Source organism: Aquarana catesbeiana, linkage group LG01 (assembly GCF_042186555.1).
Source record: "Aquarana catesbeiana isolate 2022-GZ linkage group LG01, ASM4218655v1, whole genome shotgun sequence".
Lineage (NCBI taxonomy): Eukaryota > Metazoa > Chordata > Amphibia > Anura > Ranidae > Aquarana > Aquarana catesbeiana.
Window position 1 is genome coordinate 655,063,683 of NC_133324.1, and position 27,243 is coordinate 655,090,925.

At 44.9% G+C, this 27,243-nt stretch overlaps 1 protein-coding gene across 2 annotated transcripts in view; it reads right to left on the minus strand.

The window, feature by feature from the left end:
• PPP3CA (protein phosphatase 3 catalytic subunit alpha) overlaps window positions 1-5,057 on the minus strand; it is a 374,245-nt gene extending 369,188 nt beyond the window's left edge. Inside the window, exon 1 of one of the 2 annotated variants that reach the window (XM_073601573.1) lies at window positions 4,398-5,057. In XM_073601573.1, coding sequence (XP_073457674.1) covers window positions 4,398-4,455 — 58 coding nt within the window. In that variant the 5' untranslated portion in view covers window positions 4,456-5,057. The remainder of the gene's footprint in view (window positions 1-4,397) is intronic. The other variant, XM_073601581.1, reaches the window with a different exon arrangement.
• Window positions 5,058-27,243: the final 22,186 nt, after the last annotated feature.

A 27,243-nucleotide genomic window follows, 5' to 3' on the forward strand; every position in this document is an offset into this window, starting at 1 on the left:
TTCCTTTACACTGCAAAAGAGGTGGAGCAGGAACATGAATGGTTTGACTCATTCCTGAATGACTAGGCATATCCGCAGACTGCAGAGACCTTCTAATAAGTGGAGATGGGAATCCCTAGCCTGTAGATGCATATAGTGATCCCAGAACATCAATTCACTGGTAACTAGCCCCATACACACTGGACATTTGCTATAGTGACTGGCAATGTTTTCCCTATCTGTGGGATCATAGAGGAGTAAACTATAGTGACTGGTAATATTTTCCCTATCCGTATGATCATAGGAGGAGTAAACTATAGTGACTGGCAATGTTTTCCCTATCTGTGGGATCATAGAGGAGTAAACTATAGTGACTGGCAATATTTTCCCTATCCGTATGATCATAGAGGAGTAAACTATAGTGACTGGTAATATTTTCCCTATCCGTATGATCATAGAGGAGTAAACTATAGTGACTGGCAATATTTTCCCTATCCGTAGGATCATAGAGGAGTAAACTATAGTGACTGGCAATGTTTTCCCTATCCGTAGGATCATAGGAGGAGTAAACTATAGTGACTGGCAATGTTTTCCCTATCCGTAGGATCATAGAGGAGTAAACTATAGTGACTGGCAATGTTTTCCCTATCCGTAGGATCATAGAGGAGTAAACTATAGTGACTGGTAATGTTTTCCCTATCCGTATGATCATAGAGGAGTAAACTATAGTGACTGGCAATGTTTTCCCTATCCGTAGGATCATAGAGGAGTAAACTATAGTGACTGGCAATGTTTTCCCTATCCGTAGGATCATAGAGGAGTAAACTATAGTGACTGGCAATGTTTTCCCTATCCGTATGATCATAGGAGGAGCAAACTATAGTGACTGGCAATGTTTTTGTTTTTTTATCTGTATGATCGCTATTTCCACAGTTGGGAAAGCATGGCCTACTAGCAGCTCACACATATTAGGAACATACACAGAACAGCTGTTGGCTACTAGATAACTTCGTTTTTGTGAAGATTCATCTTACTCTAGAAATGTAGTTATGTTAGGGCTAATTTATTTTATCACTTTACTGCATAGAAATACATACATTGTATCATATCTAAATATTGGTGGTTTCACACATTAGTCAACCATGTTTTTGTTTTTTGTTTTGCTGCCCACAACAAACAAAAAGCCCACAAAAAAAAAAAGGTCAATCTTATCGGTTGCTTTGGTTTACCTCAATTTGCACCATTGCATTAATTAAATATGCATGGGGTTTTCCTCTTCTATGAAGACTGTATGCATTAATCTTATTATATGATTCACGAGACGAAGAAGGAAATCCCTCTTGTCCTGCTGCTGTAGTATGAGTGTTACAGTCATCCCTGTAAACATGTTGTGTTCTATAATGGAGGAGAGTTGTCCATCCTGTCCAAGTGTAATTTGTAACCATGATCCATGGTCCTAATAAACCTGTGCTTCTGAAAACACAACAATTCCCATGTGAACACAGCAAGGTGTAATTGCTGACAATTCAGCAGATCATTTTGCATTCTGCAGTCAGTAAATGGGAAATGCAGTAGGACAAGCACAGCATATAGAAAGCCTATGACCTTAAATCAGCCTTCCTCAACCACAATTCCTCAAGAGGTTTTTAGGGGAATCCTTGGGCGATGAGCAATTGCTGCCGCTCACATAATCTAGCACTGATTCCAATGTTCTTTTTAGCCATCTATAAAAGGGAGGGGGGGGGGGGCATTCTTCCCCACCAGTGCGAGGGGCATGCTGCCCCCTGCCCGCCAGTGCAAGGGGCATCCTGCCCTCTGCCCGCCAGTGCAAGGGGCATCCTGCCTGCCATAGCGAGAGGCATTCTTCCCACTGCCCGCCAGTGCCAGGGGGCATTCTTCCCACTGCCCGCCAGTGCCAGGGGGCATTCTTCCCACTGCCCGCCAGTGCCAGGGGGCATTCTTCCCACTGCCCGCCAGTGCCAGGGGGCATTCTTCCCACTGCCCGCCAGTGTGAAGAGCATTTTTCCCCCACTGCCCGCCAGTGTGAAGAGCATTTTTCCCCCACTGACCGCCAGTGTGAAGAGCATTTTTCCCCCACTGACCGCCAGTGTGAAGAGCATTTTTCCCCCACTGACCGCCAGTGTGAAGAGCATTTTTCCCCCACTGACCGCCAGTGTGAAGAGCATTTTTCTCCCGCTGACCGCCAGTGTGAAGAGCATTTTTCCCCCACTGACCGCCAGTGTGAAGAGCATTTTTCCCCCACTGACCGCCAGTGTGAAGAGCATTTTTCCCCCACTGACCGCCAGTGTGAAGAGCATTTTTCCTCCACTGACCGCCAGTGTGAAGAGCATTTTTCCCCCACTAACCGCCAGTGTGAACAGCATTTTTCCCCACTGACAACCAGTGTGAACAGCATTTTTCCCCACTGACCGTGTGAAGGCCAATATTCCAAGTGACCGTTGCACTAATGCCCAGAAAGTTGTAGATATAGTAAATAATATCAGGGGTTCCCTAAGACCATAATGTTATTTCAAGGGTTCCCCTGTGTTAAAAAGGTTGAGAAAAGCTGTCCTAGATACTGTACATGTACAATACATAAAAACCTGACACTTCATTAAAACAAGTTTTATAAAAGGAATTTTGACTGGCTTCTGCAATGTTTTTCTCGGCAATGAGCACCCATTATGAAAAGTGATGCCTCCACCTGAAATAAGGGTTAACTTCAAACCATTGTGGAATGTGGCACTGCTCCTACTTGCAGCTCTCCTTGTACTAGACTCAGGAATTCACCATGGGCTGAATCATTCTACATCACTCTTACTTAATCCAGATAGAAGCATGAATGTATACATATAAATACAGCTACATCCATAACTGCATTAGAAAAGGAGAATATGAGACATCTATCTGGAAATAATGCTACGATAGAGGCCTCTTCTGACCATCATGGGGTTAAGCAGAAAACTTAACAGAAAGTGTTAGGTATTCACACTATGTATCACTAAATCTAGTCTCCAGAGGAGACACCAATTTGAGGACATATTGACTGCAGGGTTTTTCCGAGTAATACAGCTTCCTCGAGGGCATCCTTCAATCCCTTGGTACAACATTCCTTCCCACACTGTAATAACTAAGAATTCATCACACATGATTAGCCATTGTATGGAACAGAGCACCTCCGCACTGAAATATACGGAGACTTCCACTGACAAGACACTGACCATTGGGTCAGAAAGAATAGAATGACATCACATCGCAGTGTGAGCGCTGGAATGTCAAAGGATTGTGGCAAAGGGAAACGTATTGGCAGGCCGGGCAAAAATGTGCCATTGCCATCCTTGGAGAGATCATAAAAAAAAAAAAGGCCAATACTGGATCCTATCATGCAGACGTGGGAACCCTACCAGCCCCATGCAGACGTGGGAACCCTACCAGCCCCATGCAGACGTGGGAACCCTACCAGCCCCATGCAGACGTGGGAAAGCTACCAGCCCCATGCAGACGTGGGAAAGCTACCAGCCCCATGCAGACGTGGGAAAGCTACCAGCCCCATGCAGACGTGGGAAAGCTACCAGCCCCATGCAGACGTGGGCTGTCACTCCTGTAGCACTGTAATTGTAATGCTGTACCTGTCTACCTCAGGGGGGGGGGGGGTGTGTGAAATGTGGTAGAAAGGGGAGGGGGGGGTGTTAAGGCAGAACGGTAGCTTGTTTTCAATGTTGTGGGTTTAGGGAATGAACACGTAAGAACCTCCCCTGACAACCTAATACCACCCCACCCAATAAATTGATTCCAGTAGCAGACAGCCCCCAATTCTGGGAAAGAAGAGTCACTGCAGTGCCTTCACCAAACAGAACAATCCATCAGATCAGGGAAGGGGGCTCAGCACAACTGGGTCCTATAATCAGAGAAGAGGGCTGAGCACCCCAATACTGGGTCCTATCATATGATCAAAGAAAGGGGCTCAGCACCCCAATAGTAGTTACCATCATCAGAGCAGAGGGTTCAGCGCCAAATACTGGATCCCATCATCCACACAGAGGGTTCAGCGCCCCAATAATAGATCCCATCATCAGAGCAGAGGGTTCAGCACCCCAATACTGGATCAGTTTATAAGAGCAGAGGTCTCAGCACCCCAATACTAGATCCCATCATCAGAGCAGAGGGTTCAGCACCCCAATACTGGATCCGTTTATAAGAGCAGAGGTCTCAGCACCCCAATACTGGATCCCATCATCAGAGCAGAGGGTTCAGCACCCCAATACTGGATCCGTTTATCAGAGCAGATGGCTCAGCACCAATAATACCATGACATAAGAAGGAAGTAAATACCGTGTAAGACCCCCCTCAATATACTGCAATGTAACACCCCCTTCCAGTCACCATCCCGGCGATCCGATCGCCCCCAGCTGTCTTACCTTTCACCGCCCTGTCTAACGTTGACATTTTGGGGTCCATCGCCCTGTGCTCAGACATGTCCAGATGGAGTGTGCACTGCAGGCTGTCACACGGTGAATGTCTTTAAATCCCGGTTCGGAGGTGAACTTGTGCCGTATTTGTCCCTCTTCAGATATGATTCACCAGCATGAAGAGAAGTCTCATGTAGATCAACAACCCTCCCCCCCAAAAATAATAAAAAATAGACACAGATTGCTGCAGTTAGCACTGAAATGCAACAGCCTATCTCCAGACAGAGACACTGCTACACTGTATTCCCTGACTGCCTGTGCACAGCCCGCACTCTCCCTCTCCCTCTCTCTCACACACACACATACACATACATGCAAAGGCACTAGCACTCTACACCATCAGATCTCAACCTATCCTCAGCCCAGCTTGGGTTACAACTCTGCTCCCGCCCCTTGCTCCCTGCGCGCCTCCTCCTATTGGCCCGGGAGGCCCATCAATCAGGGGGGGAAGGAACCCTTTCAGGTATTTCCCTTCCCTAAAGCTGACTGGTGTTACTATGGCTCTGTGCGCTGTCACTTTGGCTGCAGACGAGGAAGTGGAGGTGGAGTGGGCGGAGGAAAGCACAGTGCTGAGCACGGCTTGGCAGGGAGAAGCCCCGCTAATGATTCCTATGCAGCAGCAAGGCAGGGGATGCTCGGCTATGTAAAGCCCTCCTAGATTGGAGGTCGTGTCAGAGCTCCGGATTGGACGCCCGCGGGCCGCTCCTTATTGGTTTTCCGCACTGTGCGCGGCCCCGCTGACTTCCTGTCAGGTTATTATACATAGGAGGCTGACTAGAACGAGTGTGGAGAATAGTGACTGCGGCTGTTCGCTCTTTATGAATACAATGGGACAAGCCGAGTCCTCTGTACACGGGGGTTCCCTCTCACTGGAGTACCTCACCGCCATCACCAATCACTGGACTCATGACATAGGGGAGCACTAGAACCATCATTCTCTACCTTCTACTCACCTATCACTCAGCATTTCCTTCTCTCATCCGGGTCTAAACATCACTTCATACATAATAATCTGTGTGTGTGTGTGTGTGCAGTGCATAGGGTTGACGCTTTTTCTTCAAGCTGCCATCTTTGCTTCTGTAGCGGTGTGTTGCCACTAGTTACTAACATCCACCAAATCACTCCGCTGCCAGCCCTCCATATATCACCTCAGAGACAATGAACAGTCATTTGTTTTGTTTATTGGGGGATACAACTTGGTTGGGGAAAGGGGTATATGGGATGCCCATAGATCAAATGTACTTTGCCCTCATATTATAAACTTCATTTGAGCCTGAAGAAATGATGCGCATGTATAACATCTACAGTCTCTTCCCTGCATCACCATGCAGATTATTGCTCCTCCTCAGCGTAACTCCTGCAGACTATTGCTCCCAGGACCTCCTCATCCATGACCGTGTAAAGATGAGGCCTTCTCCCATGACCGTGTAAGGGTGACGCTCCCAAGAATCCTCGCCTCCTGCACAAATTTATCTTGTAACACATGACTTTCTTGTAGGGCTGCAACCAACGATTATTTTCATAATCGATTAGTTGGACGATTATTGTTTGGGTTAATAACCTTAAAAAAAAAAAGTGTGGCGTATAATTTAGTTAATATGTAAAGTGATGGGAAAATTTGGAAATAGAAAACTTCTTGGTCAAAGGAATTTTCAGACAGTAGGTGGTTTTCATTCAGAAATTACATTTTAAAAACAGAATGTTAAAAACAAGTGAACATTTCAAACAACATTCTTTCATTCAGCGAATATACAAAGATTTTTCGTCTGAATATTCTCGTCTGAAAATTGATCCGTGTGGCCAGAATAAGGCTCGGCACACACCTAGGCAGTTTGCGCACGTGATTTTGCAGCGATTTGCGTTTTTGCTTTTTTTTTTTGGCCAATTTGTTGTTGGGCAGTTTAAAAAACACAAATTGCTGCAAAAACGCATTAAATGCTTTTCTGCAGCTTCTCCATTGAAGTATATTAAACCAAAAAAGCACAGTTTTTGCGTTTAAAAAAAAGTCCCTGACGCTTTCCAAATACGCAGTGGCTGAAAAAAGCATAGATGTGAACGTGTCCCATAGGAAACCATGTAAATGAACTGTAGTGTGTTTCTGCAAATAAGCACCAAAAAACACATAGATGTGAACCAGGTCTAAGACGTTTAGTAACATAATGGGGTTAAAAAAAACTAAAATTAGCCCTTTATAGTGCAAAAAAGCAGATAATCACTACTGTAAGGGGTTCATTTTCCCCCCTCACCTTCCAGGACAGCTACTAGAGAGATGATTGGCTCCGCCCTCTACAGGAAACACAAATCAGATACAATTTAAAAGGCCCCTCCCTTTCCTCTGACCCTCAGTTGTTTTGTGTTTCCAGACCCTCCAGGAGCACCGACACGTTTTTTGTTTTCTTAAGGTCTGGTAACTGTGGTTGGTGGACCCCCCTTCTCTGGTTTCATCCAGGACTAGTGGCCAAGTCCTAGATGATAGTCTGTACCAGAAGGGTTCCCTGTTTCTAAGGGTTACTTGCCTATGTGAATGGTGGCAACTCCCTTCCTTTTTTCCCCAGCGCTGCTGTGTGGAACTGTGTCCTCCTAAATGCTTCATTTCGGTGTACCAAGATGGCGTCAGGAGGACTTCTGGTCACGTGGCAAGATGGCACCGGAAGTCACATGACACACTTCCGGATGCCGAGTTTTTAAAGGAGCATGGCGTGGAGACACTGAGGACATGCTGCAGGGGTATAGTGTGCTAAAAACACCATTCTAAGTGCAGTTTTTCAGTACAGCAGCAGTCTTCTCTACGGCCATTCTCCTCTTGCTTCATGGAGCTTGAGGGTAGGTCTGAGAATGGAGCACCCGCTCATATTGACATACTACCCCCAAGGTAAGCCCTTGTCTGTGGATAGTCTACAACAAGGGACTTTTTGTATACCTTTTTATGTATGGTCCTTGTTTCTGCTTTTTTCTAGGCCAAACCGGTGAAGAAGAAATGTGGGAACTGTAGGGCTAGGCTTTCTGATAGTTATAAAAAGCTATTTTGTGAGGATTGTATTCAACCCAGAGCTAGTTCAGTCTTCCTCTTTTAAGGAGTTAATGACTTCTATGAAGGAGGTAGTGGACTCCTTTTGGTCAGTTAATGACAGGGTTACTAGTCTAGGCTCTTCCTCAGCGAGACCCATAGCCCAAGACCCTTCTAACTCTGCCAGGTCCCTTCCCTTGTTAGTATCTGAGACTATTAGTTCACGTGATACCTCTGATCCGGAAGAAGGTGAGAATCCAGTTTCTTCATCTGATGAAAAGTCTGTATCAGAGGAGGATGCAGGTAGCTCATCTAAGTATCTTTTTTCAGTCGAGGATATTGATGAACTACTAAAAGCTATATATACCTCAGAGCAAATTGAGATGCCACAACTAACCCAATCTGTACAGGATAAAATGTATAGGGGCCTACAGGGACGGAAATCAAAAACTTTTCCGGTACACCAGTCTCTTAGGGACATGATTCTGTCTGAATGGAAAGAACCTGAAAAAAGGTTCCAATCCAGGGGACACAAAAGAAGATTTCCTTTTCAGTCTGAATTTGAGGAGGTTGTCTTTAAGTGTCCTAGATTAGATGCCCCTATTTTGCAGGTGTCCAAAAGATCAGATCTTTCTTTTGAAGATTCTGGAGTCCTTAAAGATCAAATGGATAGAAAGGCTGACTCATTGCTACATAAGGCCTGGGATGCTTCAGCTTTTTCCTTAGGCCCGGCAGTAGCATCCACCTGTGTGGCTAGAAATTTAGACGTATGGGTTCAGCGTCTGGATGATCTTCTTGCATCTGACACCCCCAAAGAAGAGATTATGGAATCCCTCCCACTCATTGCCAAGTCAATCGCCTTCTTAGCTGATGCAGCAGCAGATTCAGTGAAATCTGCAAAAAAGGAAAAGAAAGGCGCCTTTTTTATATCTTCATTTTTTTTATATTTTTTTATATCTTCAGAGTTGCTTCTCCTTTTTTATATCTTCAGAGTTGCTTCTCCTCTAACCAAAGTGCTGCCAGAAGTGCCATCTCATCACTATCATCCCTCTGACCAGCTACCCACCTCCACCAGAGCGCCCTTATCACCTCTCAGTGAAATCCGCAGCCAGAGCTTCTGCTCTCATTAATTCAGCTAGGCGAGCTATCTGGCATAAATCTTGGGAAGGTGACCTTACTTCCAAGAACAAGCTCTGTGGCATTCCATTCGAAGGCAAACTTTTGTTCGGTTCTGCCTTAGAAGAGATCTTAGCTCGTTCCTCTGAGAAAAGTAATCGATTCCCCTTTTCCCAAAGTAATAAGCCCCAGAATAAGAAGCCCTTTCGTGGGTTCCCAAACAAGGCTAATTTTAAAACCAAGGCAACAGACTAAAAAGAAATGGTCCTTTAAGACAAGCAGAAAGGGGGGACTCCCTTTGCTCCTTCAGCCTCTTCCAAAAATACCCAGTGACGCCAGGTTTGGGGTAGGGGGAAGATTGTGCCATTTTGTCAAGGAATGGGCAGAAATTTCCACCAATTCCTTTATCCTTCAAACTTTGGAAAAGGGTTACAGGCTGGAATTCAAAAATCTTCCTCCCCAGAAGTTTTTTCTTACCCACCTTCCGAGAGACCAGGAGAAACGGCAAGCCATGTTAAATTTTATTTCTGTGTGGGAAACAGAGGGAGTTATTTCTCCTGTCCCAGAAATTCAGAAGTTCCGGGGATTTTATTCTCATGTATTTCTGGTCAAGAAAGCTTCCGTCGGCTTTCGTATGGTGATAAATTTAAGCGTCCTGAACAAATACATAGTTTACAGACGTTTTCGAATGGAGAACATTTATTCGGTAAGGAATCTGTTGTTGCCAGAGGTCTTCATGGTGACCCTGGACCTTCAGGATGCTTATCTTTATGTACCAATCTGACAGAGCCACCGAAGGTTCCTCAGGTTTGCAGTTCTCATGGGAAATGAGCCATCTCACTGGCAGTTCAATGCCCTTCCTTTTGGTCTCTCGGCAGCACCGAGGATTTTTACAAAAATCATGGCCGAAGTCATGGCCTTTTTTTGGATTCAAAGTGTATCGATCGCCCCATATCTAGACAATTTTTTGATCTTTGCTCGAGACAAGGAGTCTCTTGTTCAAGACCTACAGTTGGTTTTGCGGACTTTTCAAAAATTAGGGCGGAAGGTCAACCAGCAAAAATCTTGCCTGGTACCCTCACAGAGCATACTTTTCCTGGGTTATCTAATAGACTCTGTTGCCTTAAAAAATTTTTCTTCCCGAAGCGAAGATTTTGAAAATTCTTCTCTCTGTGCAGGCCTTCAAGCTGCTCCCTTCGGCGGATCATGCAGTTGCTGGGTCTGATGACTGCGGCCATTCCAGGGGTGCCTTGGGCCCAATTGCACTTCAGACCCCTTCAGGCTTTTCTTTTACTCCATTGGGATTGCAGGAAGGATTCTCTGTATCAGCTGGTAAAATTGCCAGAAGGGAATTTTCTTGATCTCGCCTGGTGGGAGCAGCGAGAACATCTGCAGAGAGGGAAGGATTGGACACAACATTCTCCGGTCAAAATCACCACAGATGCCAGTCTGTGGGGTTGGGGTGCTCACTCACAGGACTGGCAAGCACAGGGAGCCTGGTTGCCAGAGGAAGCAGGTCTCTCCTCAAATTTCAGAGAACTGGCTGTGAGGAAAGCACTTATATCTCTGGAAGAGAGGTGTCAGGTCACCTTGAGGCTAGGTGACAGATGCACTCTGTAGGAGTCAAAAGTGCAATGCTAGGTAGTGGACCCTAGGACTGACTGCTGCGGATTGAACCCTGGGAGGTTCAGGAAGCAGGTCTACTGGATCCCTAACACAGATCCCACTGGGAGCTAAAGCATAGATTCCCCAGGGCGCGGAGTCTAAGAGCCAGCAGGTGTTCACCAGAGCCTTTAGTGGTAAGGATGGACTGCGCTGCAGTCTGGCTCCAGGTCGTGGCCCCTAGGGTCTCACAGCTCATGCTCATGGTAGACTACAGGAGAAGAGGAAGGAGGCAGCAGGCTGGAACAACAAGGAAAGTAAGGGACAAGCCAAGGTCGGGGCCACAAGCAGACAAGGACAACAGAGTTCACGCCAAGGTTCAGGGTCACAGGCAAACAGGGATGGTCGGGGACACGCCAAATGTCAGGGTCACGAGCAGACAGGAATAGTTAAGAACATGCCAAAGTCGGTAACTGGAATCAGACGTAGGAAACACAGCAAGTACACACGAAAGCTAACACACAATGGTTGATCAGCACTGCTGGCTTGCAGTGCACAGGTTAATATAGGGTTCCCTGATAGGGCCTGGGGTGGGGCCATGCTTAGAGGAGAGGTTATAAAACCAGTCAGGTGAGAGGCAGCTGGTCTTTAGAGATGAACACATGGAGACAGGTAAGCTGACAGAGAAACTCTATTGCATAACCATGACAAGAGGGTCTATTCAAAAGACCTATTGATATTTTCAGACAATGCCACAACAGTGGCCTACCTGAACAAGCAAGGGGGCACTCGCTCAGAATCGCTTCTGTCTTTAACACAGCAGATTCTGTCCTGGGCGGAGATCTATGTCACTTCAGTAAGGGCAGTCCACATCAAGGGGTCAGAAAATGTGCTGGCGGATTACTTGAGCAGGGTGAGCATCAGTTCCACCGGTTGGGAACTACATCAAGGCACGTTCCAGGAGGTGGTGCTAAGATGGGGTCTCCCCACAGTGGATCTTTTTGCCTCCAGTCTCAACAAGAAACTGCCGGCTTTCTTCTCTCTGGAGAGAGAAACACAGTCCTTGGGGACGGATGCTCTGTCCTTCCCGCGGGACTTCACTCTGGCCTATGCCTTCCCTCCTTTTCCCCTCTTGCCCCTAGTGGTTCGGAAAATTATTCAGGACAGGGCAGAAGTTGTTCTGATTGCCCCCTGGTGGCCCAGGAGGAGTTGGTTCTCCTCTCTGAAGGCCCTATCTGTGTATCCTCCCTGGCCCCTACCAGTTCGGAAGGATCTGCTTTATCAGGGACCGATGTTACATCCAAACCCTCAGACCTTCCATTTGACGGCCTGGAGGCTGAGCGGCGCATCCTACAGTTAAAGGGGTGTCCAGAGAGGGTTATTTCAACTATCCTGGACAGCCGTAAGTTGGTCACAAGAAGAATCTATGGGAAAGTTTGGAAAACTTTTATTTCCTGGCAAAGGAAAACTGGTTTAGATTCTTTTTCCACTCCCTGTATATTGGATTTTTTGCAGGGGGGAGTGGAAAAAGGGCTCTCTGTCAGCACCCTTAGGGTTCAGATTGCTGCCCTATCTTTATTTACAGAGAGAAGACTAGCGGAAGATCCCTTAGTCAGGAGGTTCCTTTTAGCCAGATGTAGACATACTCCCAGGGTCATCAAACATGCTCCTCCCTGGGATCTGCCGTTAGTATTAAATGCACTAACAAGGGCTCCTTTCGAGCCTTTGCATGAGGCTTCCATGAAAATTATTTCTTTGAAGTTGTCCTTCCTTTTGGCTATTATGTCAGGGTGAAGGATTTCTGATCTAGAGTCTCTTTCCTGTAAAGACCCCTTCCTGAGGATTCTTGAGGACAGGGTAGTGATTAGACCTGATCCTTTCTATTTACCCAAAGTTTCTTCCAACTTTCATAGGTCCCAGGAGATAGTCCTTCCTAGTTTCTGCACGTCTCCCAAAAATGCGGAAGAGGAAAGGTTTGGTCTTTTAGACGTAAAGAGGTGTCTTTTGCTTTATCTAGAAAAGACCACTGGGTTTAGGAGTTCCTCCCAACTGTTGTTTTTTTTCAGTGGCCCCAAGAAAGGGTCCAAAGCATCTAAAAGTTTGATTGCTAGGTGGATTAGGGGAGCTATCTGTGAGGTATATAAAGCGTCAGGTCGCACCCCTCCTTCTAGAATTAGGGCCCATTCAACGAGATCCATGGCCACGTCATTGGCAGAAAGAGCGGGGGCTTCATGGGAAGAAATCTCTAAAGCTGCCGTCTGGTCCTCCTCTCATGCATTTGTCAAGCATTATAGAGTTCAGATGCTTTCCAGCCAGGACCTTTCCTTTGGTAGGAAAGTGCTTCAAGCTGTCGTCCCTCCCTAAGGTATAAAATCTTGCTTATCCTCTCAAGTAGCTGTCCTGGAAGGTGAGGAGGGGGAAACCCCCGTTAGACTTACCGGTACCGGTATTTCCAGGACAGCGTCTATATTCCCACCCTATTCTATTTTTTCACTGGTCGACCATGTTTACCTGGTGGTGGTGTGTTTTATGGTTTCTTTTATTTTCCTCTGCCGAGTGCACCTTTGGTGGAGGTTACTTGATCTTCTAAACAACTGAGGGTCAGAGGAAAGGGAGGGGCCTTTTAAATTGTATCTGATTTGTGTTTCCTGTAGAGGGCGGAGCCAATCATCTCTCAAGTAGCTGTCCTGGAAGGTTCCTGGAAATACCGTTACCGGTAAGTCTAACTGTTTTTTTTTTTTTTACTGTAGAACTGTGAAAGTAACATCTACAGTAGCGATTATTTGCTATTTTTGTACTATAAAGGGCTTGTTTTAGTTTTTTTTAACCCCATTATGTTACTGGCCGATTAATCGATGATGAAAATAGTAGTCGATTCATTTCATAATCGATTAGTTGTCGATTAATCGATTAGTTGTTTCAGCCCTACTTTCTTGTCACATCTTCTATATGCATAAGATCCCACTCTGAATAGTCTCTAATGCTGACTCTATTTAGTTGCTGCTACTAGGCCAGAGGTCTGTAATACCTCTCTCCGGAGGCCTAGTAGTTTAATAGCATGTACTGAACGGTGGACTACTGTTCCCAGCTAGCCCAGCTTGCAAATCCTGTGCCACATTGATTTGATACTATTCCGCACAGTTTCTCCTCTGATCCAGGACTCCTCATCAATGACTGTGTAATGATGAGGACTTCACCAATGACCGTGTAAAGGTGAAGTTCCCTCACAGACTTCCTGGCATGTCTCCACATCCAGCCCTCCACTGTGGTACACTCACCGACCTTTCTCTGCCCCGAGTCCATGGTGAAGAACTTAACCGGACTGTACGTTCCAACAGCTTCTCCTTCCCCTCTGCTCCAGGAATTCCTCATTAATGACCGTGTAATGATGAAGCCTTCACCAATGACCGTGTAAAGGCGAGGTTCCCTCACAGCTCTCCCGGGCCTCCTCCTGCGATCTGAGCACTGCCCCCAGATGTGGGGGTACCCTCCTGCTGCTGTCTAGTACTCCATTCTTCACTTCTCCCGGGCGACAACTCCTCCCAGTGGCCTGTCACCTCAGCTTATATGGGAGGCCTGCCCCCTGCCAATACCAGTTGGGGATTGGTCAGGGCTCCTCACATGAGCTGCCTGCCACTCCAGTTCCAGGCCCTGCCCCTCTTCCATAACATTCTCACTGGAAGCAGGGGAGGCGCCTCAGAACTGAAGTACAGGTGGTCACACCTGTAACGATATCACGTACTGAACATGAAAAGCTGTAGCTAGCTGCCATGTTGTTTGGAAGTAGCCATGACAGTTGGCTAACCATGTAACATTACAGAGAAATCTGAACTCCCTCCTCCCTCCTCCCTTGTCTTAGGAATTCAAAGCTTTTTAAGTTCAACAGAAAAGGTTATCTCAACAGAGAAAACAGAACCGGGCTAGGTCAGTAAAAAACAGCTTGTTGAAAGGGCAGAATGTTCAGGCCTGTCGTAAAACTGTCACCCTCTCCATTCAGAGACCCAACAGGCCCCGGTTGCAAAATGTCTGAATACACCTCAGTGGAATAAGTATGAAATTTCAGCATGTTTCATAACTTCTGACTTAGTAATAGCACAGCCATAATATGGACATATTTAGTTTCCTCAGATAATTTGTAACGTTTCAAGTCCAGACACCCCTATGTCAGGTCATATGGGAAACCACTGGTACCACTTATTCCTCCTAAGCAGACTAAACATTATAGACATAGCATGTTTAGATTTGTTTTGAAGGAAATCTCACGCTGAATAATAATATGGGTATTTGCAGTCTGTAAACACTATAGATGCAGATATATGAATATGTATCACAAAATCTACCTGGGACGTGGTCATGAGTGTAGACACCTCCCAGCAACCAACCCCTAAACAAGATGACCAGACGATTGGTCGCTGTCAACACCCCCTTTGATTTGACAGAAAAGAGGAGATGCCAAGACAATGGGCAGTTCTCCTTTTACCATCCAAGAAGAAACATCTGCCAAGTCGAGAACCGATTATCTAGCTCATCGATCGAACTCTGATCAACCCTCGGACATTAATTGCAAGTATTCTTTCTTCCCAATTCTACCTTATTGCTTTGTGGCTGTATATTGTCTTTATCTTTTTGAAACATCTTTTTTCTGTAAATGTTTTATTTGCATCAACTTTGACCTTTTCATATTAAACCCTTATGTTGAAAAGTGTTAACCTTGTCTCTAAAGCGCTTAATGCAAGCTATAAACGAACCTGTCTCTTGAAGGGTGCTACTGTTGTAGAGTAAGACTCTGAGCAGACCTGTCTGTGGTGGCAGTGTGTGTGGCAGACGCTTATTCTAAAATTATAATTGGTATTGCTAAAATTACGAGTCTCCCCCGGCTCGGTCTTTTAAACGTGGGTGGTGGCAGTTAAAGGGTTAATTGTGTAATTAGCCCAGTGACAATCACTCTCAGGCTGCTCGCACCTAGATTGTGGTCCCGCAAGCTGGAAAATCTTTGTGCTGGGCGCAGTTGAGAGTGGCATTGTTACGTAAGTGACAGCGTGGTGTGAGGTTGGCCGGTCCTTCGTTGCAAGTTAGCGAGAAGGGCAGGGATCTGACACCTGCGTTCGTCACAACACCCACTGCTACACTAACCACTCCCTGCCCCCAGATCAAAACAAACAGGCCTAGCTTGCAGCATAGGCCTGCCTAAATTTACCTGTGCTGACAGTTTCCCTAGCAAAAATCTTATGCTAGCACCTACATTCACCCCCACCAAAATCACAGCTGTCCCCAGCTGTGGAAAAAAAAAAAATTACAGAAGTGCCTCCTGGGCCCAGGAGTAAAGGCATCCCATATTAATTGGTTGGATGGGGAAAGGGTGAAAACTTGGACGGGGCTATGCACAAATAAATTAAGTACAAAAATATAATATGTACAATCTGTTCACATATTCACACTGTACAACTTGGGCATAGACATCCTAACTACAGGTCCCTGTAACTAGGCACATACAAGTGAAGCCAGAGCATTGCTCCCTGAGAAATAATACTCTGCCTATCACAGGTCTTCATCTGTTCCCACGGTAGAAATGGACAGCCGTCACATCCCTGGCATTCCTAAAAGAAGACATAAACAACACACAACCTATCTATACAAACTAACTTCACATCATCACTTCACCAGACAGAGGGGGTTATAATCCTCCACATGGTGACAAAAGAAACACATTCTTCATAACTGTACAAGGGGTGGCATGTTTTTCCCTGTTTCTCTGTCGCTCCCTCAGGAGGGATCTAAGGGGACCTCCTGGTGGATACAGTCAAAACATACATGCCGATGGGCAATAAAACCTTCTGATTGCTCCTGGGTGGAGGGGTCCCTCCTGAAGGTTAGGCAGCAAAAAAGGTTTGGCAGGGACAGTACACCCTAGTGTCCATGATGTTTTCCATCAGGCACCCTGGGTGGAAGGCAATCACTGTCCTCTGCATAATTTTGTCTTTGAAGCCCAACTCCAAGGCAACCCTTTGTTGTATCTCCCGCTGGAAACGGGAGAGCCGAGGCAACTCTTTAGGTTTTCTTTTCCAGGCAGGATGCAGGCATCTGGGGCCTTGATGACCCACTGCCTGTATGTGGGTGCCCCGATCTGGGTAGTGGTGGGCTGATTTGCAAAAAGTCTGCTGGTTTGTACTGGGGTCCATGCTGGGGCTTGTGGTTCCTCCATTATTTCAGATGGGGAATCTTCTGTCTCCCACTCCTCCTCACTGGAGTCCTCTTCTGGGGAAGACCAAGAAAATAGTCTCTCCACTGACCCAAACCATTCCAGCACTCTGGGAGAACCCCAATCTATTTTATTTATTTATTTATTTATTTCAGGTACTTATATAGCGCTGTCAATTTACGCAGCGCTTTAGATATACATTGTACATTCACATCAGTCCCTACCCTCAAGGAGCTATCTCTACCCTCAATCTAAGGTCCCTAACTCACATTCATACATACTAGGGACAATTTAGACAGGATCCAATTAACCTACCAGCATGTCTTTGGAGTGTGGGAGGAAACCCACGCAGGCACAGGGAGAACATGCAAACTCCAGGCAGGTAGTGTCGTGGTTGAGATTCGAACCAGTGACCCTTCTTACTGCTAGGCAAAAGTGCTATCCACTACACCACTGTGCCGCCCGGTCTATGGCCCAGTCTGTGACCCAGCCCTCGCTTACCTTATCCAGTTCACCTGAGGGATCTCCCTCCTCCCACAGCATGGGCTCCTTCCGGATGGGCACAGCAAGGATCTTACTTGAAGCCGGCTCTTCAGGGATATCAACCGGAGGCCGCACACTGACTCCTGCAACCTCCGGGCCCCTGGCCAGGCCACGGGTCTCCGCAGCAGTCTTTTCTCCCAATATTTCCCAGACCTCTGAGGTAGACATACCTGATGGCAGCTCTCCTCCATCACTGGCAGGTGATCCTGGGCCCTGCGAGCTTCCTGTGGTTGCGATATGCACAGTCCTGTGAGCAGGTGGATATAGTAATATCTTGATTCCCATTGCACAGGCCCTAAACAGGTTAATGGTTCTCCACTGGCCACACCAGGCCTAGGCGTTGACCCCGATTGTCGGTATATGGCACCGGGGGCATAGCATACACCCGCTCCACTCCTCCGATCACCCCCAAGGCAAGTCCTCCACAGAGCTCCAACCGGATGCCGGTGTCAACCAGCACCCGATCCTGCGTTTCAGGCGACCACTGCATAGCGGGCATCCTCCGACTGCCCTCCGCCATCTTCATTTGCCTTGGTTGGGGAAAGGGATATATGGGATGCCCATAGATCAAATTTACTTTGCCCTCATATTTATAGATTATAAACTTCATTTGAGCCTGAAGAAATGATGCGCATGTATAACATCTACAGTCTTTTCCCTGCATCACCATCCAGATTATTGCTCCTTCTCTGCGTAACTCCTGCAGACTATTGCTCCCAGGAACTCCTCATCCATGACCGTGTAAGGGTGAAGCTCCCAAGAATCCTTCCCTCCTGCACAAACTTATCCTGTAGCACATTACTTTCTTGTCACATCTTCTATATGCAAAAGATCCTACTCTGAATAGTTTCTAATGCTGACTCTGTTTAGTTGCTGCTACTAGGCCAGAGGTCTGCAGTGCTACTCCCCGGAAGCCTAGAAGTTTAATAGCATGTGCTGAATGGTGGACTACTGTTCCCAGCTAGCCCAGCTTGCAAATCCTGTGCCCTCGGGCCACATTGATTTGACACTATTCCCCACGGTCTCTCCTAAGATTCAGGACTCCTCATCAATGACTGTGTAATGATGAGGACTTCATCAATGACCGTGTAAAGGTGAAGTTCCCTCACAGACTTCCTGGCACAGACTTTCTGGCATGTCTCCACATCCAGCCCTCCACTGTGGTACACACATCGACCTTTCTCTGCCCCGCGTCCATGGTGAAGAACTTAACTGGACCGTAAGTACCGACAGCTTCTCCTTCCCCTCTGCTCCAGGAATTCCTCATTAATAACCATGTAATGATGAAGACTTCACCAATGACCGTGTAAAGGCGAAGTTCCCTCACAGCTCTCCCGGGCCTCCTCCCACGATCGGCGCACACCCCCCCCCAGATGGGAGGCCTACCCCCTGCCAATACCAGTTGGGGATTGGTCAGGGCTTCTCACATGAGCTGCCTGCCACTCCAGTTCCAGGCCCTGCCCCTCTTCCAGAACATTCTCACTGGAAGCAGGGGAGGCACCTCAGAACTGAAGTACAGGTGGTCACACCCACTGCTACACTCTTTGCCCCCAGATGAAAACAAACAGGCCTAGCTTGCAGCATAGGCCTGCCTAAATTTACCTGTGCTGACAGTTTCCCTAGCAAAAATCCTATGCTAGCACCTACCTATGGTAGAGGGTTCTACATTTTTGTTTAAAGTGATTGTAAAGCTTTGATTATTTAAAAAAAAAAAAAAAAAAAAAAACAACATGTCATACCTCCACTGTGGAGTTTGTTTTGCACAGAATTAACATTTGTGACGTGGCAAATTATGAAATCTCGAAATGCAGCACACATTCTCTTCTTATTCAATGGTATAATAATGAAGCTGCTTTGCTGGTGATACTGATGGAGTTATTGCAAACAAATTTTCAAAGGCTTTATTTTCTAGTGATATCAAGAATAATATATATATATTTTTGGGGCAAGTTACCACAACACCATTATCCTGTAGTTTTTAAGAACAAAGATACAACTATGTTGGTGTCCCTTGTTAATTTTACATTGTATTTTTTCAAATATAACTGCCTACTCCCAAACTGTCATGTTAAGTAAAACACATAGCCAAGTATTATTCTCCAAATTTTTTTTTATTGTGCAATAAAAAAAGAAAACAAATAAAATTAGACATGCTATCTGCCAATAGAAAAAGTGCATTCTATGCATCCAAAAATATAGAAAATATACCAAATCAAATCATTATTATTCAACCAAAAAAATAATGTCAAAGCAATAACTCCAAGGCCAATAATAAATAACACATTATCTCCTCCAACTCCGCAACATGGCTGGTTGACAAACGGGCATTTAGAAACGAACTGAAAAGCACGAAATGATAAGCGCAAAATGAAAAGCGCGAATCAACACTCACCAAACTTCTACTAACATGAAATTAGCAGAAGGAGCCCAAAGGATGGCGCTAAAGAGCTGAAAAACCATGTAGTGGGTCACTACGTTCGTGATTGTTGGCCAACAATTGTGTGCCGTTTGTATGCAAGACAAGTTTGGGCCAACGCCCTTTGGACAAAAGTCCACGGTTTTGTTGGCCAACAATCCAGTCGTGTGTACGAGGCTTTATACTGTAGCTGAAAAGGGTGGGCCAACTCAATATTAAACCCTACAGACTAATGCCCCGTACACACGGTCGGATTTTCCGATGGAAAATGTCCGATTGGAGCGTGTTATAGGAAATTCCGACCGTGTGTGGGCTCCATCTGACATTTTCCATCGGATTTTCCGACACACAAAGTTGGAGAGCAGGAGATAAAATTTTCCGACAACAAAATCCGTTGTCGGAAATTCCGATCGTGTGTACACAAATCCGACGGACAAAGTGCCACGCATGCTCAGAATAAATAAAGAGATGAAAGCTATTGGCCACTGCCCCGTTTATAGTCCCGACGTACGTGTTTTACGTCACCGCGTTCAGAATGATCGGATTTTCCGACAACTTTGTGTGACCGTGTGTATGGAAGACAAGTTTGAGCCAACATCTGTCGGAAAAAATCCTAGGATTTTGTTGTCGGAATGTCCGAACAAAGTCCGACCGTGTGTACGGGACATTAGACTGGGGTGCCATTAAAGTTAAGTGTGCGTGTAAAGGCAGGTGTCACAATACTTTTGACAACATTTTGTATACAGTTGCGCTCATAAGTTTACATACCCTGGCAGAATTTATGATTTCTTGCCCATTTTTCAGAATATAAATGATAACACAAAAACTTTTCTTTCACCCATGGTTAGTGGTTAGTGTTTGGCTGAAGCCATGTATTACCAATCAACTGTGTTTAATCTTTTTAAATCATAATGGCAACAGAAACTACCCAAATGACCCTGATCAAAAGTTTACATACCCTGGTGATTTTGGCCTGATAACATGCACACAAGTTGACACAAAGGGGTTTGAATGGCTATTAAAGGTAACCATCCTCACCTGTGATCTGTTTGCTTGTAATTAGTATGTGTGTATAAAAGGTCAATGAGTTTCTGGACTCCTGATAGATCCTTGCATCTGGGCTGCATGGTCGAGTCGCCAGAAGAAAGCCATTACTACGCAAATGCCACAAAGTATCCCACTTACAATATGCCAAACAGCACAGTGACAAGCCTCAAACTTTCTGATACAAAGTCATTTGGAGTGATGAGACCAAAATTTAGCTTTTTGGCCACAACCAAAAACGCTACATTTGGAGGAGTCAACAAGGCCTATGATGAAAGGTACGGAGGTGGATCGCTGATGTTTTGGGGATGTGTGAGCTACAAAGGCACAGGAAATTTGGTCAAAAATTGTTGGCAAGATGAATGCAGTATGTTATCAAAAAATACTGGAGGAACATTTGCATTCATCAGCCAGGAAGCTGCGCATGGGACGTACTCGGACATTCCAACATGACAATGATCAAAAACACAAGGCCAAGTTGACCTGTCACTGGCTACAGCAGAATAACGTGAAGGTTCTTGAGTGGCCATCTCAGTCTCCTGACCTCAATATAATTGAGCCACTCTGAGGAGATCTCAAATGTGCAGTTCATGTAAGACAACCCAAGAATTTACAGGAACTGGAGGCTTTTTGCCAAGAGGAATGGGCAGCTTTACCATCTGAGAAGATAAAGAGCCTCATCCAGAAATACCACATAAGACTTCAAGCTGTTATTGATGTTAAAGGGGGCAATACACGGTATTAAGAACTGGGGTATGTAAACTTTTGATCAGGGTCATTTTGGTAGTTTCTGTTGCCATTATGATTTAAAAATAGTAAGCACAGTTGACTGATAATAAATGGCTTCAGCCAAACACTAACCATGAGTAAAAGAAAAGTTTTTGTGTTATAATTCATATTCTCTGAAAAATGGCCAAGAAATCATAAATTCTGCCAGGGTATGTAAACTTATGAGCACAACTGTATGTGGCGATAATCAGTTCTTACGACCCCAATCTGTGTAGAGAGAATGGGGAAGTCATATTGATACCTGACTGCCATCACCAATTGCTGGACTCATCCCATGCTCATTCCATCATTCTGTACTTCCCACCTACAGTATCTATCACTTAGCATTTCCTTCTCTCCTTCCTTCCATTTGCTTTTGCCAGATCAGATTGGATTGGGGTAGGGGATGTTAATGGGCACAAGTCTGTTTACATCTGCTGCTCCATAGAAGAGAATGGACTGTCCGAACGGTCTGCCTGTCCGTTTTTCTAATGTGAAATGGGCCTTAACCTTCTAAAGGTAGAAGGTTTTTTACCCTAATGCATTCCCTGTATTAAAGTGATACTAAAGTCTTTTTTTTGTAAAAATAACAAACATGTTATACTTACCTGCTCTGTGCAGTGGTTTTGCACAGAGCAGCCCAGATCCTCCTCTTCTCCTCCTCTTCTCCTCTTTGGAGCTCCTGGCCCCACCTGGGGTGCCCCCACAGCAAGCTGCATAGAATGCATTAAGATAAAAAAACTTCTGCCTTTACAACCACTTCAAGGTAAAAAAAAAAACCTTCTGCAAGCAGCTCCCCCAGTGATGTGCATGAGAACGGAGGCTCTCTCTTCAATGGCTCAGACACAGCAGCAGGACCCAATTAAGGAGGGGGTGAAGCTGAGCTGTGTTCTGTGTGTCTTACGCACACACAGCGCTGGCTCAGGAGCGAGCACGCACGAGTGCCCCAGCAGAAGAGGATTGTTGCTCTGTGCAAAACCATTGCTGACCCACACTGTCGCACAAGTTTGTCAGGAGGTTCCAGCCAATGATTTTCGGCTGAGACTTGCTGATCGGCTGTAACCAATCACAGAACGATCCTGTGTCTTGTTTGTAAACATAGACACAGAATCTGGCTGGTTCTTCTCTTCCTGTACCCTTTTCAGTTTAGACACAAAAGTCCAATTGGCAAGGCATCTGGTGTCATTAAAAAGCCACAACATGCCTCTCAGCAAAAATAGCTTGGGGAGTCTACTTTTCAAAAAGGGGTCATTTGGGGGTGTTTGTACTGCCCTGGAATTTTAGCACCTCAAGAAATGTGTGGCAGTCAGAAAGTAAAAGCTGCATAAATTCCAGTATATATATATCATAGTTTGTAAATGCTATAACTTTAAAGCAAATCAAGTAATATGCATTTATTGGGATTTTTTTTACCAAAGATACCTGTATGTAGCAGAATACATTTATGAAGAAATTTGATTTTATTGGATATGATTTATAACAGAAAGTACAAAATATTTTTTCCCAAATTCTTGGTCATTTTTTATATCACAAAAAAAACAAAAAACCCAGTGATGACCAAATACCACCAAAAGAAAACTCTGTTTGTCTGGAAAAAATGCTAAATATTTAATTTGCGTACTGTGTTGCATGACTGAGCAACTGCCAGGTAAAGAGGTTGTAAACCTCCATTTTCAAGTTGTACCTATAGGTAAGCCTATAATAAGGCTTAACTATAGGTACAGTAAATATCTCCTAAACATGCACTGTTTAGGAGACATTAACTTTGTACTGCGCCGATGATGTCATTGGCGCAATGCGCTGTGAAGAAACGGTCTTCTGTGCCGTTTCTTCACTAGCGAGTGAACGTGACATCACGGCCAGTCACAGAGCCAGAGTCTGCGGCCCCCGAAGGAAGACGGACTAAGATGGATGCAGCAGGGGCAATGCGGGCTTCGTTTGCAGGTAAGTGTCAAATAATGTGCTAGTTTGCGATGCATACTAGCACAATATGCTTTTACTTTGCAGGGAACAAAAAAGGAAGTAAAACCCATCAGAGTTTACTTCCCCTTTAAAGTAGAGCAGTGCTGAATAGCAAAAAAATTCTCTGGTCATGAAGGGGGTAAAACATTATTGAAACATCTCTGGTTTGAACAGAGTGCCCAAATCACAATCAATGAGCTGTTTGCAGCAAGAGATTGGCTCTTTCCATCTCTTATCCCATACATACAATTCAAAGACCCCAAAAGAAATGTTGCGTTTGTTCAAAAAAGGGCAAAAGAAATTATGGTACGATTGCCAGAAGTGGCCTGCTAATCATGGTCTTTGCGTGAATAAATAGTTTGAGGAGTACAATACCTCTTGACCTGTTTAACCTTTTTTTTAATGTTTTGCCCCTAGTGTTTTAAAAAATGAAAATTTTCCCCTAAACTATTTCACAGAATGTATATACTCTCGTTCCACTGTCTTACTGACAAATTTTACATCTAGCCAAAGCCTTGGGGGAGGAGGTATGTTTTTCTAAATGGAGTAATTTTGCAATTGTTTTTGGGGTACTGCCATTTCTGAAAAAATAGGCCAAAAAAAAATTCACATTGCAGTTTTCAGCCATTGACAGCCAGAATATACTTCCTTGCTTATTGGCCCTGCCATGTTCCCACCAAGCAACTAAGAAATATCATGTTTGCAAACAAATTGGGGTTTAAAGTCCACATTATACCCCCTTGCCAAAAACCTTGAGGGGGTCTGCTTTGCTAATTAGAGTCATTTTTGGGTAGTTTCTGGGGTCCTGCAACTTGTGAGCCATTGTAAATATGGTACAGTACCAAAAAACTGAGATGGTAGTTTTTAGCCATTGGCAGCCAGAATGCACTCCCTTGTTTCTAGGCCCTGCCATGTTCTTTCAAAGTGAATAAGATATACTTGGGTATTCTTGTGCATGGGAGAGGTCTGACATTTTCTGTTATGTTATTTTTTTGTTTTAGAAACCCATCACTGAATTTATACTAAAAATGTTGTATTTTTATTTTTCCCTAATTGTGCTGCCAAGTGCATTTAAAAAAAATGGGGCTTATAGTTCATGTTACACCTCTTGGCAAAAACCTTGATGGGTTTACTTTTCCTAATGCCGCGTACACACGGTCGGACTTTTCGTCTACAAAAGTCCAACGGACGCTGACGGACTAAAACTGGCTGGTAATCCGATCGTGTGTGGGCTTCTCCGGACTTTCAACTGACTTTTTTAGCCTCAAATCCGACGGACTTTAGATTTGAAACATGCATCAAATCTTTACGTCGTAACTACGACGGACCCCGAAGTCCGCTCGTCTGTATGCTAGTCCGACGGACAAAAAAACGACGCATGCTCATAAGCAAAAACTAAACGGAAGCACTCGGTCTAGTAAAACTAGTGTTCGTATTGTAGGTAGCACATTCCTCACGCTGCAAAATCTGTGATCGTTGAATGCAGCACATTTAATGTCTTCTTTACGAATGCTATAAAGAACGAAGATGTTTTGCTGTTCATATTCAAACAGAGTTCTCCCAAACAGATTTCTGGATTCTTTTTCTCTTTGATCTCATGAATGACATGGTATGCTTTTTCAAAACAATGTTTCCATACTAATAATTCTTTTTAAACTTTTTTTTTTTTGGTGGAGTCATCTTTTCTTGTAATTTTTATCCAGATATTTATTTTATGATTGTTGTGGAACTTTTTTTCTGTTTATCTCTACATTTTTTTGTAAAGTTACCACAGGGAACCCATTTTTATATATATTTTTAAAATTTTTTTTAATGTTTGTAAAGTTACCACAAAGAACCCTTTATAATTTTTGTTTTTATAGTGATTTGTTATTTTTTTTATATAAAGTTAACCCAAAGAACCGTTTTTGGTTATGTATCTTTTTTTTTTTAAATACTTACCACTCGAACATTATGAACATTATTTTAATCTATTTTTGTTGTGTTTTTGCAAAATCAATGAGATTGTTGTCCCTTGTTAATTTAAAACATTGTGTCTAAAATCTATGATTTAAAATAAAAAACCTAAACTCAAAAAATATCCATTTATTTATGGTCTAAATAAAATAAAGAGGAAGTCAACGCTGGAAAAAGTATGTGTACAAGAAAATGGGGATCTTGAGGAGTCCATATAAGAGGGAGCACAATCTGGTCCAAGAATCCCAGAGATCAACAGCACCAGCAGATGATATAGATGTCCCCAGACTGTGGTACTACAACAGCCTGCGTCTTCTGTCAGACCAGACTGAACCCAAGTCATCACTTTCTTCTCTTCCCTGCAGCCTTTCCTCCACGCTGCCCTGCAGCCTTCCCTGCAGCCTTCCCTGTAGCCTTCTTTGGAGGCTGTGGCTCTGGTATTTCAGTTGTGGCAGGAGGAGGAGGAGGAGGAGGAGGAGGGGGGGCTGCCTCATGTAGTTGGGTGTTTCGTGTTAGCGTGCCCTGCAGCCCCTTCTGGATTGTTTCCCCAAATAGTCGCTCACAAATGAGGCGCTGCTCCCAATCCATTTGAAGAAGCCTGCTGGCTAAGTAGCAGCCATAGGACTCTTCCGCTTCGGGGGGGCTCTTCAAAAAATGGGGGGCCTCTTGCATGAGGCGCAGGGATGCCTCCTGTGTGACCGTCCCCTTCCTGGCCCTTTTTTTGGGAAGGTGGAGGGGAAGCACTTGTGATTGGGTCATGCTCCTACTGGGCCCAGCCACCTCACTTGGCCCAGCCACCTCACTTGGCCCAGCCACCTCACTGGGACCAGCCACCTTACTGGGACCAGCCACCTCCTGCCTGACACTGGGCCCAGCCTCCTCCAGGATGATGGAGAATCCGCCCTCCTCCAGGTTGTCCATGGGCCCGGTCTCCTCCTGCCTGCCACTTTCCACACATTCCTCCTGGATGGACTCATCCTGTGTATAAAAAAAGGACATAGTTTTATTTATTTATTTGGGGTTCATCAATGACACACAATTTGCTTCTCATGACTAGCAAATTCAATGTGAATACATCTCTTTAATAAAAGAGTCTAATCAGACACCCTAATTTTTTATAGCAGGTGCCAAACATATTTAGCCACTCCTGTCAATTGATATGTATACACAATTTTGAGGCCAAAATTATTTTAGACAATTATAACATCCAGTTAACATCATTAATATTAGTACAGTAAATATTTGTTAATATAATTTACCTGACTCCAGATGATCATATCCGGTTCATCCAGGATGGAAGACCCAGCTTGCTCCTCATCAGCCTCTGCTGGGGTGGAGGGAAGGGTGGAGGGAAGGGTTGAAAGTGATGCCCTAGCTTCATTCTGGTCATCAAGAAAACGGAGTTGATTGTAGTACCACAGCCTGGGTACATAAACATCATCTGCTGATGCTCCTGATCTCATTGATTCCTGGATCTTCTTATGCTCCCTCTTATACATATTCCTCAAGACCCCAATTTTCTTGAGCAATGTCTCCATTGTTGCTTCCGGGATGGTCGCCTGGACAAAGGACAGAAGTCTCTCCAGCGTTGACTTCCTCACATGCTTTGCATAATACTGAGGGTGTTTCACCTCCCACAAATTCCTCATCTCTCGATATTTAGCTATGAAAGCTGTAAGGAACTCTGGATCCTTAAATAGGGGATTCATTATATCTGGAAAAGATAAAGTCACAAGACAAAAAACACTTATTATTAGGTTTCTGCTAACCCCTCATCATCTTCTCCCTATGTAGGCCTCATCAATCTATCAAGCCATATAGGCCGCTTGCTACAAAGTCATGACCTAAAACCAAAAAAAATTATTTAAAATTACCTTCGTTTTGTAACGTCCTGGTCCACTATCACCTACGCACAGAACGTACGTACGACACGTGCGCAAGGGCCCTCTTTATACACTACGCATGTGTGAAACTCCGCCTGCGTCGCCCGCCCCTGACGTTCAAAATTAACTCATGTTCTCCGCCCCCTAATTCGATGCACAGAACGTACGTACGACACGTGCGCAAGGGCCCTCTTTATACACTACGCATGTGTGAAACTCCGCCTGCGTCGCCCGCCCCTGACGTTCAAAATTAACTCATGTTCTCCGCCCCCTAATTCGACGCACAGAACGTACGTACG